The 19535-nt window shown below is 35.4% G+C and overlaps 1 protein-coding gene across 1 annotated transcript; it reads left to right on the forward strand.

Moving 5' to 3' along the window:
• The first annotated feature begins 13367 nt into the window (after positions 1 to 13367).
• Positions 13368 to 14560, forward strand: LOC109341623. Its single transcript, XM_019579566.1, has 2 exons — positions 13368 to 13703; positions 13790 to 14560. Exons 1-2 carry the CDS (start codon positions 13368 to 13370, stop codon positions 14558 to 14560), a joined length of 1107 nt encoding a protein of 368 aa, XP_019435111.1.
• Positions 14561 to 19535: the final 4975 nt, after the last annotated feature.

Below are 19535 nucleotides of genomic sequence, written 5' to 3' on the forward strand. Positions count from 1 at the left end.
ATAATTCAAATTAAATTCAAATTAAAAATTGTCATTTCTTTTTCTTATGTGATTGAATATGCAAATACACAGGTAAGACATGTATTCTTAATGATGTGAATGTAGAAGTAACACGTGTGTTTTAACTATGCGAATGCATGAGTAACATGTGTTTTCTTAGTAATACGAATGTACAAGTAACATGTATGTTTTTAGTCATGTGAATGCATGGGTCACATGTGTGTTCTTAATAATACGAATGCACAAGTAACATATGTTTCTTAACCATATAAATGTACATGTAATATGTGTTATTAATCTTGCAGCAAAGAAGTATTGCCCCGTGCATCGCTGATGCACGAGTATCTTGCTAGTTGTAAATTAAAATTAACTACTATATGCAATAGGTACCGATAATCTTACTTCATTTGTGATAATTGGAGCATGGTTTACCCCCAAAGCTTCATAATTATTTGCTCTCTATTACTATTAGGGAAATAGATATTACCACGTTGTGATCAAAGAGTCCAAAATCAGCTTCACTGTCATAATTATAGCCATTACGATTCATAATTACATAATTCTCTAAGTATGAATCAGGCCAATTGTGATGGAACTCAAGAGTCAAAAGAATCAAAAACCTCTAACCAAGGCTTTGAACTAATTTCAAGATCTCTCATCAATATGCTTTTATGGTGGAAAATGATTGTTGTATACAATTAGCTGAACCAACCCATTTTTGTCAAGAACTTGAGACTCTCCCGAGCAATGCTCCAAAGAAATCACTTGTCACTCCAAACTATACACTCATATTGTTAACCTCATCACTCAACAATGAAGCCTAATTTTGTTGCAAAAAAATCACACTGTCACTTGATTAAAAAAAGGTGAACTAGTGTACGAGACTCTTACCAAATAGAATCTTAGGAGGATAGATGTATGATGTTGTATCTCTATCATGTGAAGAAACTATTTCTAGGATTTAAACTCATAATCTTCAGGTCATAAAACAAAGATTGATACTATGTCTATGTCAGACTAATTGGCCTAATTCTAATTCAAAAGCTAGCTTATAGGGGAGGATTGCTCATAACAGATGTGGAACTTTGGCATTTAACAAGAACTCATAGTCTAATTCTTTTCTCTTACGCAATAGAGAGCACACTTGTTAGGCAGTCACACAGTTCCTTAATCAAAAGGTAAGTTGATACCCTTTGTAGTACCAATTTTTTTTTTGAATGGAGCTGAGAGACCAAGATTAGATTCAAGGGATCCCTTGTTAGAACTTACACCAGTTATATGTATCAATTAGAAAAACCCCATGTATCTTGAGCCCATAATTTGTCAGAGCTAATAATTTTTATTCCATATTATATTGGTAGCCGCTAACGTTCCTGGGAAGGTATGCATAATTGTTGAACCCCAATAACATACTACCTTATCTTCTTCTCTTCTATTTACTTTTATGTTCTTTATTTGATTGTTTGTGATCAATGTTGTGTAATGATAGTTTTTTACTGTAACAACATTGTTATAATCTTCCATGTTCCATAAACAACCTCAACCCTCTCCCTTTCATTTTCATAAGAACAACAATGCCTTTGGTAATGGCTCCATTAAACAAATGTAAGCATATATGAAGTGTTGACCATATTATATTCTATCTTTCCATCCTGATGGTTATGAAGTGTTACTGAATTTGCTCAACTATTTGTATGGTCTGCTTTGTTTAGTTTGTGGTTTTGGCCTTCAAAAAATTCTCTACAAGTTCAGATGAAACATAATTTATGTCACCTTTTCTTTTTCTTTACTTGCTCAGATATAAAGTACAACCATTTTCTGATTATAGGTACTAATTTGGTTAGTTAAAATTTGGTTTCATAGATTCTGTACTCAAAGTGGAGCTTAGATGACACCTGATTAAAAAAAAATCATTTTTGAAAGCAAGTTAGATGGCAAAGATTTACCATAGTATACCTGAAACTTGATTCTCAATGAATTAGTGATTATTTACCAAATTACAAATTCGAATTACCAAACTCTCCATTTATGCTACTCACAAATTGTGGACCATATCACTTCACGTGGCCATAATATTGCGGTTGTGGTGACTGCCGCAATCGCAATTGCACTGTGACTCCGAATAACAATGATATATCTGCATCGAGCCGCAACGCAACCGCATCAAGCCCGCATCGGACCGCATTGGACTGTATTAGATTCAAAAATAATTTCTTAATCACAAAATAATTACATTGCAACGGCCGCAATCTGTATCATAATGGCTATATCCCAACCACAACTATTACCGCAATCGTGACTACAACCACAAAAGATAGGCAAGAGTTCCCAGAAAATTAAAGCATACACAATCCAATAGGCAAGAGTTCCCAGAATACAAGTAAATAAACAATTTCAAATATTTATATTTCATAATATTTTTTGTTGATTTTTCATGCCAGAGATCAGTCAAATTAAACTCTTATCTTAGAAAACAATATGGTCAACACCAAACTCTAAATCAGGTTGTAAAATAACAATCATACACGAAAACAACCACTTCAATATAGGGCTTTTGACATGCATTAATGCTTTGGTCGTTAAATTTTTAAAACTTTTATAAACCTTTGATGGTTTATAAGAAACCCTTAATTTAGTATTTTAGGGTTTGTTTAAGAGTTGGATTTTGGAGGGGAAGGAAGGGAAATAGAAGGCTGGGGAGTCATCTCACAAATGTATTTCATGACTCCAAGTCTTCCCTTTCCTTTCCTTCCCCTCCAAAATCTAACTCTCAAACAAGCCCTTAACATTATGACATTCATATGTAATAAAAGAACAAAGTATGAAATACCTGGTTCCATTTACATTTCCTTTTATGCACTTTCTAGTTGTTTTTGTTCTCACCTCTCCGCCTTTCCTTTACGCATTCCTTAATAATTAGGAACTCAGTTTTCTCCCATTTTCTGTATGTCACTACACTTTCCTTACTCAACCACCAGTACTTCTACAATTCTCACTTTGTATTTCTATTCATGAGATAACAAATAATGAGTTGAATGAGATATTTTTCCAATGCATGAGTGCCTCTATATATAGAAGAGTTTAAGAGGATTTATTGAAGAAAGTAACTCATTCACTTTCATGGAAACTACCCATGAAGTGAGAGGGAAGGGAGTTAACAACACCACCACTAGTTTGATCCATCAATTACCAACCATCATCACATTAGACACTTTTATTCAAAATAGTAACTTCCAAGAATATGAACCACTAATTAGAATTAATCTAACAATCTCTCACTTGGTCCATATGATGACTTGAAGATTCATGACTTTAATTGCGCACCTTAATTGAACCTTACAAATCATCATCCTTAATTGAATTGAAATGGTTGAATCATGGTGATCACAAATTATATGAGGCAACCTAATCCATTCCATGTATCACAACCAACTTTAATTTGAGTCTTCATTTACATTTCGGAGACTCACCAAGTTATCTTATTAAAATCATACAAGTACAATATTTAATATGGAAAACTTAAACATTAATTACGGAAATAAAACTTTCATTGAATTCAAATGTGTCATACAATGATAAGCTAACATCTATACATGTATATATACATTAAGTACTATCACATTAACAAGGAATTAATTATAATGTACATCTTTTCTACATGGTCAATGTAAATTTTGGGCGACAATCCCTTAGTTAACGGATCCGCTACCATTAGATCGATATCAATATGCTCTATAGACACTTTCTCATTCCGTACTTCTTCTTTAACTGACAGGAACTTTAAATCTATATATTTGGTACCTCTAGAATATCTATCATTCTTAGAGAAGAAAACAACTACAGAGTTACCACAATAAAACTTCAGTGACCTAGCTACATTGTCTATAATGCCAAGTCCTGGAGTAAAGTTTCGCAACCACAATGCATGATTTGTAGCCTCAAATCATGCCACAAACTCAGCCTCCATGGTGGACGTAGCAATTACAGATTTTCTACCACATCTCCATGAAATGGCTCCTCCAGCCATTAGGAAGACATACCCAAATGTAGATTTTCTTAAGCCCATATATCCTGCATAGTCTGAGTCCGAATAATTGATCAACTCAAGGTGATATGACTTTCTATAGAGCATGTGATCCTTGGTGCCTTGAAAATATCTAAAAACCTTCTTTGCAGCCTTCTAGTGGTCCATTCCGAGGTTACTTTGATATCAGCTTAACATTCCAATAGAAAAATTGATATTCGACCAAGTGCATGTCTGAGCAAACATTATACTTTCAACCACTAATGCATAGGGAATAGATTACATTTCCTTATGTTCCAAATCATTCATTGGAAAATATTTTTCACTGAATTTGTCCCCTTTCTAGATTGGAACTATCCTTGTGGAGCACTTTTTCATTCTGAATATCTTTAATACCTTATTGATATATCCTTTCTGAGACAATCCCAACAATCTTTGTAATCTATCACGAAATATTTCTATTCCTATCACATAGGATGCCTCACCCATATCCTTCATTTCAAAATTATTAAAGAGAAACTTCTTTACATCATGTAACAATCCTTTATCATTTGCAGCAAGCGGAATGTCATCAACATATAGGACTAACATTATAAACTTGCTCTCATTAACTTTCATGTAGATACACCGGTCAACAATGTTTTCCACAAACCCATATGACGCAATGATAACATTTAACTTTATATACCATTGTATGGAAGCTTGTTTCAGTCTGTATATTGACTTATTTAATTTACACACTAGATTTTCCTGTCATATGGTCACGAACCCTTCGGGTTAGTTCATATAAACATTCTCATTTAAGGCACCATTCAGAAAAGTGGTCTTTACTTCCATTTGGTGAAGCTCTAAGTCATAATGAGCCACCAAAGCCATAACAATTCTTAAAGAATCTTTCTTAGATACTGGAGAGAAAGTTTATTTGTAATCAATGCCCTCTTTTTGAATGAAACCTTTGGCGACAAGTCTGGCCTTATATCTTTCAATGTTGTCTTTCAAGTCACGCTTGGTCTTAAAGACCCATTTACAGCCAATTTGTTTTGAACCCTCAAGCAACTCAACTAGATCCCAAACTTTATTATCGTCCATTAATTTCAACTCTTCTTTCATAGCATTGAGCCACTTTTCAGAATTGTCACTTTCCATGGCTTGTATGAACGAGACTGGATCCTTATCAATGCTTAAGTCACATTCATGTTCAAGTAAATATACAATATAATCGTCAGAAATAACTTGTCTTCATTCCCTTTCAGACCTTCTTAATGTTATTTCTTATGGTTCTTCCACCACTTGATCATTAATGACTTCATTAATCGACTCATTAACTATTCGTTCATCTATGGGTTTTGATATTATCTTGTTATCTGTGTGTTATTTGACAATAATATAACCATAGGAACAACAACTTGAGGAGAAATCTTCGGTGAAGAAGATTTGTGAGAAGTCTCCATAATATCCATCTTTCGTGATTTATCACTCTCACTGATTTGAGCATTCTCAATGAACCTAGCATTACTAGCATCACTCTCACTGGTTCTTCCATCAAGCTTCTTTTCATGCGGGTTGTACTCTTTTACTTCTGTTGAACAACCCCAAACTCGGAGATGTCTCAAATTGGGTTACCTACCAGTCCATAACTCATAGGTGAAGATGCAAGTATGCATGAATGAGCAGATTGTGTATGCAAACATGTATCACATAGATTTTGATGAAGACAAAGGTTGATGAAAGAAAGAGTTTGATAAAGTCAAATATAAACAACAAGGATTGTATATCAAGGACAAGCTTCAAAGGGATGAACAAATCAACAAACAATAAAGTCAACAACAAAGTCAAGACTCAAGCTCACACAAGATAAATCATTCAAGAAGATCTAGAGGCTAATTATTTTATATCTTTATTAGGTCTTAAGATGTTGCTTACAAAGAGTCTAGGCTAGGATGAACCCTAATGGAAGACTCACAAGCTAAAATCAATCATAACTAAAATGAGACTTACATGCATAGATACATGATTTACATGTACATGCATATATACATGATTTACATGCACATATACACATACATGATCATATGATTTTGGATGCATTTAAAATGATTTTTAAATCATATATCATTCAAATTCATGCACCATACTTTTACAAATCATGTAGGAGGTTCATATCATATTGAAATATCTTTTGAATTCTTGGGAATCCATTAATCGATTAAGTATGGGTTTAATCGATTAAGTTTTGTTGCTATTTCTATTTTCTATTATATTTTGAAGAATCGTTAGTTGATTAAATTTAGGGATTGTCGATTAACTGCATCTGAAAATAGAATTATATATAAACCCAAGTTTTTCATATTGCTTAATAACATACATGAATATATTTTCATAGAGTTAGAACATATACACGAAACACATATTTCATATTGTTCTGAAAATTATAGCTCTTTCCCTTTCATATCTTTAGAGAGATTTTCAAAGTGTTCTTTTGAAAAAGAGAGAAAAGGGTGAATCTTTAGAAAGATCCCCAAGAGTTTCATTGTAAAATCTTTTGTAAAAAGAAATCTTGCATCTCAAGTTTTATGTATTCTAATTGTGAGATTTGTAGAAGGGTTCTTAGATTGTAGAAGAATGTTAATTCTGCACATTAAGGTGCACAAATAACTTGATATATTTTAGACAAGGCAACAACATATTCTCTTGATGTGTTGTATCACCATTAAAAGAGAATTGGTTTGGGAAAACCCTAGCTACGGTTAGGTAGGTGTCTTCACGAGAACAAGAAGTCTTGGTTCGAGCGAAACAAAGGTTAGGGCTAGAGTCGTGAAAGGTGTTAGTATTCGAGTAGGCGAGCTTAGTAGTCAAACCAAAGTGAGAGGCTCATCAGTTCCAAGAAAGGAGTGTCTTGTATTTTGTATTGGAAGTTTGTTTGTAAAAGAACTCATAATTTCCATAATGAAGAAAAATCTCCCAAGATCAGAAGGGGAGGCCTGAATGTAGTTTGCAAGTGGACCCATAAATGAACCAGGATAAAAGTCGTGTCTCATTCTTCTCAACCCATAACTTTTTATATTTAAGTATTACATGATTTACTTAACTTGACATGCCTATCATTCTGAGTTAATTGCATATTCTATGTTGTATATTTACTATTCTTAATCTCTTGGTAATATTGGAGATCAAAGAAAAATGTTTTCATAGAACAAGAACTTATTAATCGAATAAGGTGTTTATTTAGTCGATAACCTGCAAAATAAGTTAATCGATTATAGTTGTGTTTAATCGATTAAATAGCGTATAAATTTGTATAATCTGTTTTTTATCGAGCAACACTAATTGTGTTATGTATCACCTATTCACCCTCCTCTAGGTCAGTTATAGAGCTCTATGGGATCCAACAAGTGGTATTAGAGCTTGTCTAATTGGGCAAGCTTAACCGCTTAGATCGTTGATCCTATGAACTTTTACCATGGGCGCTTCTAACCCTTTTAGCGACGATGGCACATCCATCGACCGCCTTCCAGTTTTCAGTAGCTTAGGGTACGACTACCGGAAAATCCAAATGCGGATCTTTATTGAGACCATTGATACAGATGTTTGGGATGCCGTAGAATATGTCCTTTCGTTCCACTATACATGGTGGAAGAAGAAACCTAAGAGAAACTAAGAAGTCTCTTGACCAATGAGGAAAGGAGAAAAGTGCAACTTGATTTGAAAGCAAAATATATTATAACCTCCTCACTTTCATACGATGAGTTCTTTAGGATTCCTCAGTGCGTTAGTGCCAAGGATATGTGGGACACTTTACAAGTAACCCACGAAGGCTAGTGAGGTCAAACGGTCTAGATTGAATATATTGATGCATGAGTATTAGTTATTTCGCATATTTCCAATGAGTTTATTTCTGATTTGCACATTAAATAAATCATTTTCCAAACATGAACTAACGATTAAATTGTTGAGATGTCTTAATAGGAAATGGAAACCCAATGTGACTGCCATCATGGAGTCAATGGAAGACGTTTCACACTCAATGAGAAAATGGACGAGAACATCAAAGAAATCTTCTTCAAAGCGACAAAATCATATTAATGAAGTCATAAGGAGATATATGATGATGATGAGTCCGTTTTTGACACAAGTGATGAAGCCATATCCCTCCTCATCAACAAATTCAGAAAGTACTTAAGAAAGACCGGAGGACTCAAAAATCTTCCTAAGGAAAATGAAGAAGGTTCAATCAAAATGAGCAAGTATCTCAAAGACAAAACAACTTGCCATAAGAGTCGGAAAGTAGGCCAAATGAGGTAAACATTTCCTACCTCTCTCAAGAAGATTGAACATGACAACAAGAAAGACTCTCGGGACATCTAAACTAAAAAGGCATACATTGTTTGGGATGAACCCGAAGAGGACAATTCATCAACAAGCATCTCGAAAGATGAAGAATCAAGATGAGCCTAGATGAGCCTAGTGAGGTACACTCATCCAATTCTATTTCAAAATTTCGATATATACCACATATGACATACTTCATGATACTAATGTTGAAATGCATGAAGATCTTAAAAAGTTAGCTAAAAAGTATATGGATAGAAAAAAGTTGATTTTAGATCTTGAAAAGAAAATTAGTGAATTGCAAAATCTCATTGATATGCTTAAAATTGAAAATGAAACCTTAGATATTAACTATGCTAACTCTTCATGTAATTGTACTACTAATTTAAATATGATATCTACTTGTGAAAATTGTACTTGCATGGAAGGTGAAAATAATGTCTTAAAGCATAAAGTTACTAAATTCACATCTAGTAGTCACAAACTAAACAACTTACTTACTACATGTAAAATTGTTAGTCACAAACTAAACAACTTACTTACTTACTACATGTACAACTTAAATAATGTCTTGAAATTTTCATATGTTAAACCCCCTACTTGCTTTTATTGTGGATTGCATGGTCACACTTAGAATACATGTAATATTAGAATGCATGATATTCCAAATATGGAAATTATATGTGGATTACTACGAGACACAATCCCCAAGCTACTAACATCAAGGGACCTAAGATTAGTTGGGTACCCAAGACATTCAAGTAAACTTGTTTTTGTAGGTGTGCCTAAGGACATATGAATCTCAAATTGCATAGGGACAACAAGTGTTATAGGCACCTGGTAGGTGAGAAGATCAAGCTTCAATGACTTGTCACCAAAGAAAAAAGCCTATAACACTTATGAACAAATTGTCAACTAAAATGCTTGAAGTTAGGAAGTATTGTGCTACAAAGGTAAATAAGGTATTCCTTATAAACTCCAAGTATTAAATATTTTAAGTGTTATAAATATTCTATCATGAAATCCTAGTGAGGTCATAATTTCAAGAATAAGTGATAAAATAAGTGTATATCCAAGAAAATCCCCCATAAATCACTTTTAGGCCAAATACTATATGTATCTCATTTACATGCTCTTAAATGCAAACATGTTATTGTTGAACAATTATAAGAATATTTTAACCATGTTTTGATTAATAAGTAAATGTAGAAATACTATCTAGGATATCGAAATCATGTTGAAGCACAACAAGTTACATTTCATATTAATGCAATTGACCAAAACTAATTTTTGGAAAGCCTATGTGAAATTAATGCTTGATAAGTCATCTCCAAAAGAGGAGAGGAAATGTATGCTTAATGTTTTGTAGGTACTCATGAGGATAAACATTTAAAGAATTAAAGTGCTATACAAGAAAAATATAAGAATCAAGAAATTGAAGAAAGACCAAAGAAGATATCAAATATGGCAACATCCTAACATTTTGATAAGGATGAGGTAAGATATTTGAGGTAACCAAATATTGTGGCATGTTTTTTTTTTAAAATGTCTTATCATATGTTCTGTATGATATTATACCTAAGTGTTTGACTGCATGCTAGACATCTAGATAATCCTAAATAAGTACACTTATTGCCAATAAATGCACGTACTCTTAATTTTATATCGCTCTCTTGATTGAATATGCTTTCATGCCTTTCTGGATGTGAGTCAAGTGTTCATTAAATGTTTAGGATAGATCTTTTATCTTAGAGTCTTAGCAAACCTCTAAACTAATTCAAATTGTGCCAAAATCTATTTCTGTGACTTATTTAATCGATTATCTATTCCTTTAATCGATTACATGGGCCAAAAATGTTTTAAAAATGTATTCAATTAAATTGGAACATAATGGATTAAATGTGTTGAAATTCAAATCTTGTTAATCGATTAACACATAGGTTAATCGATTAAGTGTACTCATAAAACAAATTCAAACACAATTCTGGGTTTTCCTTCTTCAAACCATAACCTCGTGCTTTATGTCTTTCCCCCAAATTGATCTTGTAATTCATCCTCAAATTCAAATCTGAGCTACCTAATCTCTGCTTCTTTCCTTCCCTAAATCTCTAACCCATAAATTTGGTTGAAATTGAGTAACCTAAGCTTACCCTTTTTCTAATCCTAATTTTGGTTTCTTTGTTAATCGATTATCCATCTCCTATCTCTGCCAAAATGAGTATCGAAAGACCCAAGAGAGTAAAACATACCGCTAGAATGAACCATTCTCTTCGCCATCCGGGACGAGGGAGAAATTTTGATGTTGGAGTGTCTTCTTCAAACGTTGGACAACATTTGTTAAGTAAATTCATATGCTTTTGGGGCACTTAGTGCACATATATGATGTAACTGTGTAAAATTCCTGATAACTTAGTAATCTTGTCATGTGATGGAAATTTTATGTGTTTATGTTGTTTCAGGATAAGATTTAAGAAAAAAGGAGAAAAAGATGAAGATTGGTACTTCTGAGCACTGCAAGCCTCGCCCAAGCGAGGATAGGGTCGCCCAAGCGAGGATAGGGTCGCCGAAGCCACAAATAGGAGAAAAATCACCAGAAATCACTATTGTCCCTCGCCCAAGCGATAATTAGAGCAAAAAGGACCTGATGTCAGGCCTGATCCTCGATTAAGCGAGAGATCCTAGCGCAAGCGAGGGATCCTCGCCCAAGCGAGGGTTGTCTCGCCCAAGCGAGATGCTCGGGCTATGAAATCCTCTTATTTACTCGCCCAAGCGAGAATCTCTAGCTTGGGCGAGGGCTTGGAAGTTGGAATTGATATTGGCAGTTTTCGGAAGTCAGAGGGGTCACTATTCATTTGTAGAGGAGATTCAGCATGAAAAGGAGAGAGAAAAACAAGGGGATTAGGATAGAAATCGTGAAAACGATTCTACTTCACATTATTCCTTGTATAATCTCATGATCAGAGTATTGTAATGGCAAGGATGAGTGGCTAGTTCTTCGTTGTTGGGATTTGAAATGTAATCTTCTTACCTTGTACTCCCGGATTCAATTCTAATGTAATTGTTATTTGATTTTGGGAAGTTTATCCCGTTCTTAATGCATGAGTTTAATTAGCTACTGAATTCTTGTTCTTGGGTTCAAGTTTAATTGGAAAGTTAAATTTGACACATGATTTGGATTATCTTCCTTCATACATTATTATTTCAGGAATGGATAATGATGTATGAATTGCTTTTACATTGTTTTTAATGCTAGTTAATCAGTCAATTAGCCAAGGAGTTGGTAATGGAGTGATTATCTAAGGATTTTACACTCAAGGAATGATGTAAATGAATTGCCGAAAATGTGCATCAAAATCAGTAACTTCACAAGTTGCTTGGAATTGAATCTATGGATGTCAAAGGGGAAAGATGATAAATTTCGATCCCAACTCTTTTAAATTCACAATTAACCTTTTATTTTAATTTAACCTTGTTACAAAAATATTATCAAATTATCAAACAAATTCGTGTAAATAATTGCTCAACTAATTCTTGTAGGAATTAGTGTAAATCCACTCTGCTCCCTAAGGACGATATCTCGGTACTTTACCAGATTTTACTACTTGGATGATACGGTGCACTTGTCGTTCCATAAAATATCTAACAAGTTTTTGGCGCCGCTGCCGGGGAGCAATATGCAATTTATATTAGTTTCTGAAGATAGTTCATTGAGAAGTTGTAATTAATTTTTATTTTTTTGAAGTAATTTTCATTTGTATTACACTCTGTGCTAACCCTTACTGTAGTCTTCTCACTCTTGAGAGGAAAGGTTATTGAGGATCAATTGAAGTTTAATCCTGAGATTGACCGATCAGCCAAGAGCAATAGGAAGAAAGCAAAAGACAAGAAGAAGTAGGGTACTCAGGAGGCACAATCTAGTTATCAACATACAACAATTTTAGAACCTCAATCTAAAAAATGGAGAATGCAAATGCTACGATTGGAAATAATGAGAGACCTAATCCTCCAAGAAGGATATTATGTTATTATACAATGTATCAAGGTCTAAGGCACTACTCAAGCATTGTTATTCCACACAGAGCGAGAATAATAGAAATTAAGCTGGCATATCTGAATCTGGTTAGTGCACACCAATTCTCTAGGAAGGATTATGAAGATCCTTATGCACATCTAGACAACTTTTATGAATTGGTGGCAACAATGGGTTATACTATTGTTGAAAGGGAAGCTGCATACGTGATGTTGTTCCCATTCTCTCTGTTGGGCGAAGCTAGAGAGTGGCTAAAATCTCATCCAACTCAGAGCTTGACTAGTTGGAGTGACTTGGAGTCAAAGTTTTTGACAAGGTTCTTCCCACCAGCTCGGTATGTGCATGCGAAGTTTGAGATATCAACTTTTAGGAAAGGTGCACATGAATCATTTTATGAAGCTTGCGAGCGTTTTCAGATGTTGTTGAGAAAATGCCCCAATCACGGTTTTGAAGATGATTTTAGATGCAGCAGCAGGTGGAACAATGATGACTGTGGATGCTGAACAAGCTACAAAGATCATAATTGCCTTATCTTCAACAAGTAGGCAAGCACAACACAATCGGAGGTTAGTACAAAAGAGAGGAGTGCTTGATTTGAGTACATCAGATGTTATCTTAGCACAAAACAAGATTTTGACTCAACAAATTGAAGAACTTATAAAGAAAATGTCCAAGTTTCCGCAACAACTAAATGTTGTGCAACCCTCCCTAAGTCAACAACAAGTGTTGAGGTGTGATTTTTGTGGATGTGATCATTTAACTGGTCACTGTTCTATGCCAAGTGCTAATCAGGCGGAAGAAGTGCAGTATGTCAACAACCAACCTAGACAAGGAAATTTATCCAACAATCCTTCATACAATAATCAATTTTCGCAGGGTTGGAGGGGCAATCAGATTTAGAATTATGGTTGGAGACCAGAAGCAGGGCCATCAAATAGACAACCGTCATTTTAGCAATCATTCCAACAAGATCAACATCCACCAATGCATGAAAGACTAACCAAATTGGAGGATGCTTTGGAAAAATTCATGCAAGTGTCAATCACAAACCAGAAAAATACTGAAGCATCTATCAGGTGTCTGGAAACAAAGGTGGGTCAGTTGGCAAAACAGATGGTAGAGCAGCTTTCAGATCACCAACATTTTTCAGCCAACACTCAGACTAATCCCAAGGAGCATTGCAAGGCTATTACTACTAGAAGTGGGAAGGTGATTAGTAAGGATATTGGTGAGAATTTGGCGGTGGAGGAAGATGTGTTGAAAGAAAAAGAGATTGAGAGAGAAAAAAGTGAGTCTAGAGAGACACAAGATGGTGACAATGTAAATAGTGAGGAAGTGAATAAACAAAAGAGGGAGAAAAGAAGAAGAGTGATCTGCCACAATTGAAGAACCTTCCTTATTCAAAGAATCCTTCCAAGAAAGACAAGGAGAGACAATATACAAGGTTTATGGACATATTCAAGAACCTTCAGATCAATATACATCTCATGGAGGCCATGGAACAAAGGCCTACTTATTCCAAGTTCATGATGGATCTATTAACAAGGAAGAGGAAGTTTTCTGAGGAGACATTGACACTTGAGGCTAGTTGTAGTGCAATAATTCAAAAGTCTTTACCTGAAAAGACTAAGGATCCAGGAAGCTTCACAATACCAATCACTATTGGAGAATTATCTATGGGAAAGGCACTATTGGATTTGGGTGCCAGCATTAATCTTATGCCTTTGTCTATATGGAAGATGATTGGAGATATGGAAATCAAACCTACAAGGATGACTCTGCAGCTTGAAGATAAATCAATGAAATTTCCTTATGGGATTGCAGAAGATGCTCTAGTTAAGGTGGACAAGTTGGTATTTCCAGTCGATTTTGTAATAATGGATATTGGAGAGGATGCAAAAGTTCCTCTGATTTTGGGGAGACCTTTCATGAAGACTGCCAGGGTGAATATTGATGTTGATGAGGGCAAGCTGAAAGTCAGGGGACAAGATGATGAAGTGGACTGCAACGTGTTTGAAGCCATGCATCATCCAAAGGACAAACAACATTATTTCAGAGTAGATGTTGGTGAAGAACTATACATGAATGACACATATCTACACAAAAGCAATCCTTTAGAGAAATCTTTGATGGATGCACCTGAAGGTATAAATGCAGAAGATGATAAGAGCATTTAGAAGTGTGTAGCAGAGCTAGCTGCATACCGAGAGGTTTCATCTCAACAGGTACAAACTGAGGAGCTAACCAAAACTCGAGAAATTGAAACTCAGAAGTTGGAACTGAAAATGTTGGTTTCACATTTGAAGTATGCATTTATGGAAGATAAAAGTAATAAATCGATTGTCATCCATTGGGGATTTACCGCAAGCACATGACTTCATTGGCTCAGCTGTGGATGATATTCCTCTTACACAATGTGATCCCTAATAGTCACGTATCATCTCTGCCACTGTTTGACTGCTACATTATCCATGCCATCCTTGAAGGCCTGAGAATCGATGTGGCTGGAATCATTTCACAGGAGATGTACAAAACTGTTCTGTGGGCTGGAAAGAAGGGTGCACTAGGATTCCCTTCTCTGATCACTGAATTGTGCAAACAACATGGGGTTGCAGTGAACAGAACCAAGAAGATAAAACCTCCTATTACCTTGCAGTACATCTCTAAAAACTGCAAAGAGGAGCCCGACCAAAATCAGGGCCAAGGATCATCTCAACCACAACCACCTCCACCTGAGCCAGTACAACCACAACCAATGCCACACTTGGCACTATATCAGGAGTTCTTCACTCAGGAGCAGTTTCACATGCTAACACTGCATAGGGAGCATTTGGAGCCCCAAAATGAGATGTTGAGACAAGGACAAGTGTTCCAGCAGCAAGGGCTGTTTGTTGCTTTCCAACAGTTGAGCCTGGGGAACCAATTCTAGGGATCCACAAATACTTTTACTCAACAATTTCCTTGGTCTAGGGTCAGGCCTACCTTTCTGGAGGGGTCAGGAGCTACTGGACCTGCTACAAATGGAACTGATTTTGCTGGTGATGTTGCTGTAGATGATGGTGATGTTGAAGATGTTGAATTTCTACTCTGATGAGCATTTGTAAACTGAATGAAACTGGTTCCTCTGTTATTTGTTCTGTTATTTCTATTTTCTAATTTATGATGAATGTTTAGGATCCATGTTTAGGATGCATGTGTAGGGTTGTTTAGGACAACTGTTTAGATTGTATGTTTAGGATGTAGAAGTAATTATTATGTGTTTTAATTCTGTATGTTGTTTGTTTGCAAGTTTAGTGACAAAGTGTGTAGTCAATGAAACTAAGTCTGGTTAATTGTGTTTACTATTGTCCAATTGTGTTGTGTTAGAAACATGTGAATTAGAATTTTGAGATAAGATTCTGTGATTGTGAATGATTAGGGTTCTAAAGTTTGACTGTTTTGGGATGTGAATGTTGACTTAGACACAGACCGAATAGGTTGAATAATGAGCAGTTAGTCAAAGGACAAAGCCTATAACCGGGTGAGGGAGTGTACCTAAACACAGATGAATGTCTTTGCTGGATTTCACCAATGATTTGTGCCTGATTTTTTATTGTCATTAAGTAGGAATAGCATGGAAATGATTAAGGCTTAGTTTAGGATAGTTGAACTACAACCAGAAACCCTACCCAAATGAATTATGAACTTGATTTTTGTTGTAGCCCCTTTGAGCTGAAAAGTCTCTTTATTGTGAAAATTTATGCACCGAAACCACATCAAAATGTATCAGTCCCCATACCCATGGAGAGAGATCATTAGTGCATATGAGTCTTAGTGGGCATTATGAAATGAAGTATGTGTTTATTAGGATAGTGAAATAAAAAAGGCTCCTTATTCAACCATGTGATAAATGGTAAATCATGAAGCAACAAAAAGAAAGAAACAAGTGAAAAATAAATCATGCGAGAAAATAGAGACTCAAAAGAAAAGAGTCGGTTGAAGAAGGAAAATCCAATGGTTGATAGGAAAAAACATGATACAAAGAAATTGGAAAGGAAACATGAGAAGAAAAGGTAAGTATGCACTAATGGTCTATCTCCCTTTTTGAATCCTAGAAAAACCATTTTTATTTGTAGCCAGACCTTATTACAACCCCGATAAAGTCCTTAAGATCCATGATTGAACATGTGTACATGATTCATTGAACTGAAAGGCAAAGTCAAATTGTTTGGGGTCCAGCAAAGAGATGAGTAAAACACTTGACCTGTGAGATCGAGAGAGTTCCTTTGACTCAACTGAGTAGTTATTCTTGCTATTTTGTTTGAAATTAAACTGCATTTGCATTCTGTTATTAGTTGGAACTTGGTCCACTATGATTGAGTATGAAACAAGTCTTTGTGAACAGTAAGTGAATGATTCTAGCCATGCCATGATTGGATGAATGGATATTTTTGATAAACCAGATACATTGAACTGAATTGCATTTTGTTACTTTGCTTGAGGGCAAGCAATATTCTAGGTTTGGGGGAGTTTGTTAAGTGCCAAATTGTTAAGTAAATTCCTATGCTTTTGGGCACTTAGTGCACATTTATGATGTAACTGTGTAAAATTCCTGATAACTTAGTAATCTTGTCCTATGAATGAAATTTTATGTGTTTATGTTGTTTCAGGATAAGATTTAAGAAAAAAAAGGAGAAAAAGATGAAGATGGGTACTTCTGAGCACCGCAAGCCTCGCCCAAGCGAGGATAGGGTTGCCCAAGCTACAAGTAGGAGACAAATCACCAGAAATCACTATTGTCCCTCGCCCAAGCGAAGGAATGTCGCCCAAGCGATAATTGGAGCAAAAAGGTCCTGATGTCAAGCCTGATCCTCGCTTAAGCGAGAGATCCTAGCTCAAGCGAGGGATCCTCGCCCAAGCGAGGGTTGTCTCGCCCAAGCGAGATGCTCATGGTCTGAAACCCTCTTATTTACTCGCCCAAGCAAGAATCTCTAGCTTGGGTGAGGGCTTGGAAGTTGGAATTGATATTGGCGGTTTTCGGAAGTCAGAGGGGTCGCTATTCATTTGCAGAAAAGATTCAGCATGAAAAGGAGAGAGAAAAACAAGGGGATTAGGATAGAAATCATGGAAATGATTCTACTTCACATTATTCCTTGTATAATCTCATGATCAGAGTGTTGTAATGGCAAGGATGAGTGGTTAGTTTTTCGTTGTTGGGATTTGAAATGTAATCTTCTTACCTTGTATTCTTGGATTCAATTCTAATGTAATTGTTATTTGATTTTGGAAAGTTATCCCGTTCTTAATGCATGAGTTTAATTAGCTACTGAATTCTTGTTCTTGGATTCAAGTTTAATTGGAAAGTTAAATTTGACACATGATTTGGATTATCTTCCTTCATACATCATTATTTCAGGAATGGATAATGATGTATGAATTCCTTTTACATTGTTTTTAATGTTAGTGAATTAGTCAATTAGCCAAGGAATTGGTAATTGAGTGATTATCTAAGGATTTTACACTCAAGGAATTGATGTAAATGAATTGCCGAAAATGTGCATTAAAATCAGTAACTTCACAAGTTGTTTGGAATTGAATCTATGAATGTCAAAAGGGAAAATGATGAATTTCGATCACAACTCTTTTAAATTCGCAATCAATCTTTTATTTTAATTTAACCTTGTGTACAAAACTATTATCAAATTATAAAACAAATTCGTGTAAATAATTGCTCAACTAATTCTTGTAGGAATTACTGTAAATCCACTATACTCTCTGATGACGATATCCCGGTACTTTACCAATTTTTACTACTTGGACGATATGGTGCACTTTCCGTTCCATAAAATATCTAACAACATCCATCCCTGGATTTGGACCCATTCTATGTTCATGCTCTTCAAGTAAAAAGGTTGGCGAGGTTTGTCAGCCGCAAACCAACATACATCCAGTATATGGACATGCCATGGATGATGGAGCAAAGATTTCAATTCCCACGTGAATTGGAGGTACAAGGAGTTTTAAAGTTTATGGAACTAAATAGCAACATTTATCCTTCTCTGGTTCGGGAATTTTATGCAAAATTTCAATATAAGGATGGTGGGTATTGAAGTATGGTGCAAGGGAAATTGACATTGTTAAATTATGTGTTGTTTATGGTTGTTTGAGGCTTGGCGTGTGATGGTGGATCTCTTAGTGACTGTAACGATGAAAAATGGAGTGCATACGACTCCACAAATATCTACAAGTCTTGCTTAAGAAGTCTGCATTATTTCGTCCAAGGTGAGATTACTAAAGTTGGCTCATTAACCATGGAGAATATGTTGCTACATTAGTTGATAGCTTACATTCTAGTTGAACAAACATAAATCACGCGCAACCAACTATGAATGATCTGAAGTTAATGTTGGCTTTTAAAGAAGGCATTCTGATAATCTGGCCTGACGAGATCTTGAAAGTCATGTATGGCATCACATCGTCTTCCTCAAGACTGCTAGCATATGAGATATTTATCTCTCATGTCATTGATCATATAAGGATCAACACATATAGTATGGAGAGAATTGTTGTGAATCCCAGAGAGCATATGGTCCATGAGAATCTCATTCACAAGATGAGTATTTACAAATATGGATGTTAATGGATATATCAAGAGGATCATAGGATAACTGTAAATTTAGATATATCGGATGAGGAAGAAGGTGGTGAGCAAGGTGAGCAAAATCAAGAGCAACAAAATGATGGGACTTCTAATATGCCTCAATGACCTTCATTTGGTTTGGCTCATCTGCATGCCATGGAACAACGCCTGAATGAGCAAATTCATTCGAGAATGCAATCCATGAAGGATAGGCTCATGGCAGAGTTTCGGAGATAAGAAGAAAATAACCAAAATTGTTTCGAGCAGCTTCACTTTTTGTTTAGAACCTTCGGTAGCTTTCCACAACCACATCCTAGTTAGTCTAGCTTAGGGCGTCTAGTGTGTCCTTGTTAGATTCTGGTTTAGGAGTTCTGGTCTATGTAATTTTTGGTCGTTGCGTTGTAAAATTTAAACTTGTTAGTTTGTTTTATGCTTTGAACTGAAATTGTACTTGCATGACATGCTTTATTTGTTTTTTTTTGTGCTTTCACTTAAATTATGTACTTGTTATCTCACTCTTGTAATTGTTTGAT

This window comes from Lupinus angustifolius, unplaced genomic scaffold (genome assembly GCF_001865875.1).
Source record: "Lupinus angustifolius cultivar Tanjil unplaced genomic scaffold, LupAngTanjil_v1.0 Scaffold_531, whole genome shotgun sequence".
Taxonomy (NCBI): Eukaryota; Viridiplantae; Streptophyta; class Magnoliopsida; order Fabales; family Fabaceae; genus Lupinus; species Lupinus angustifolius.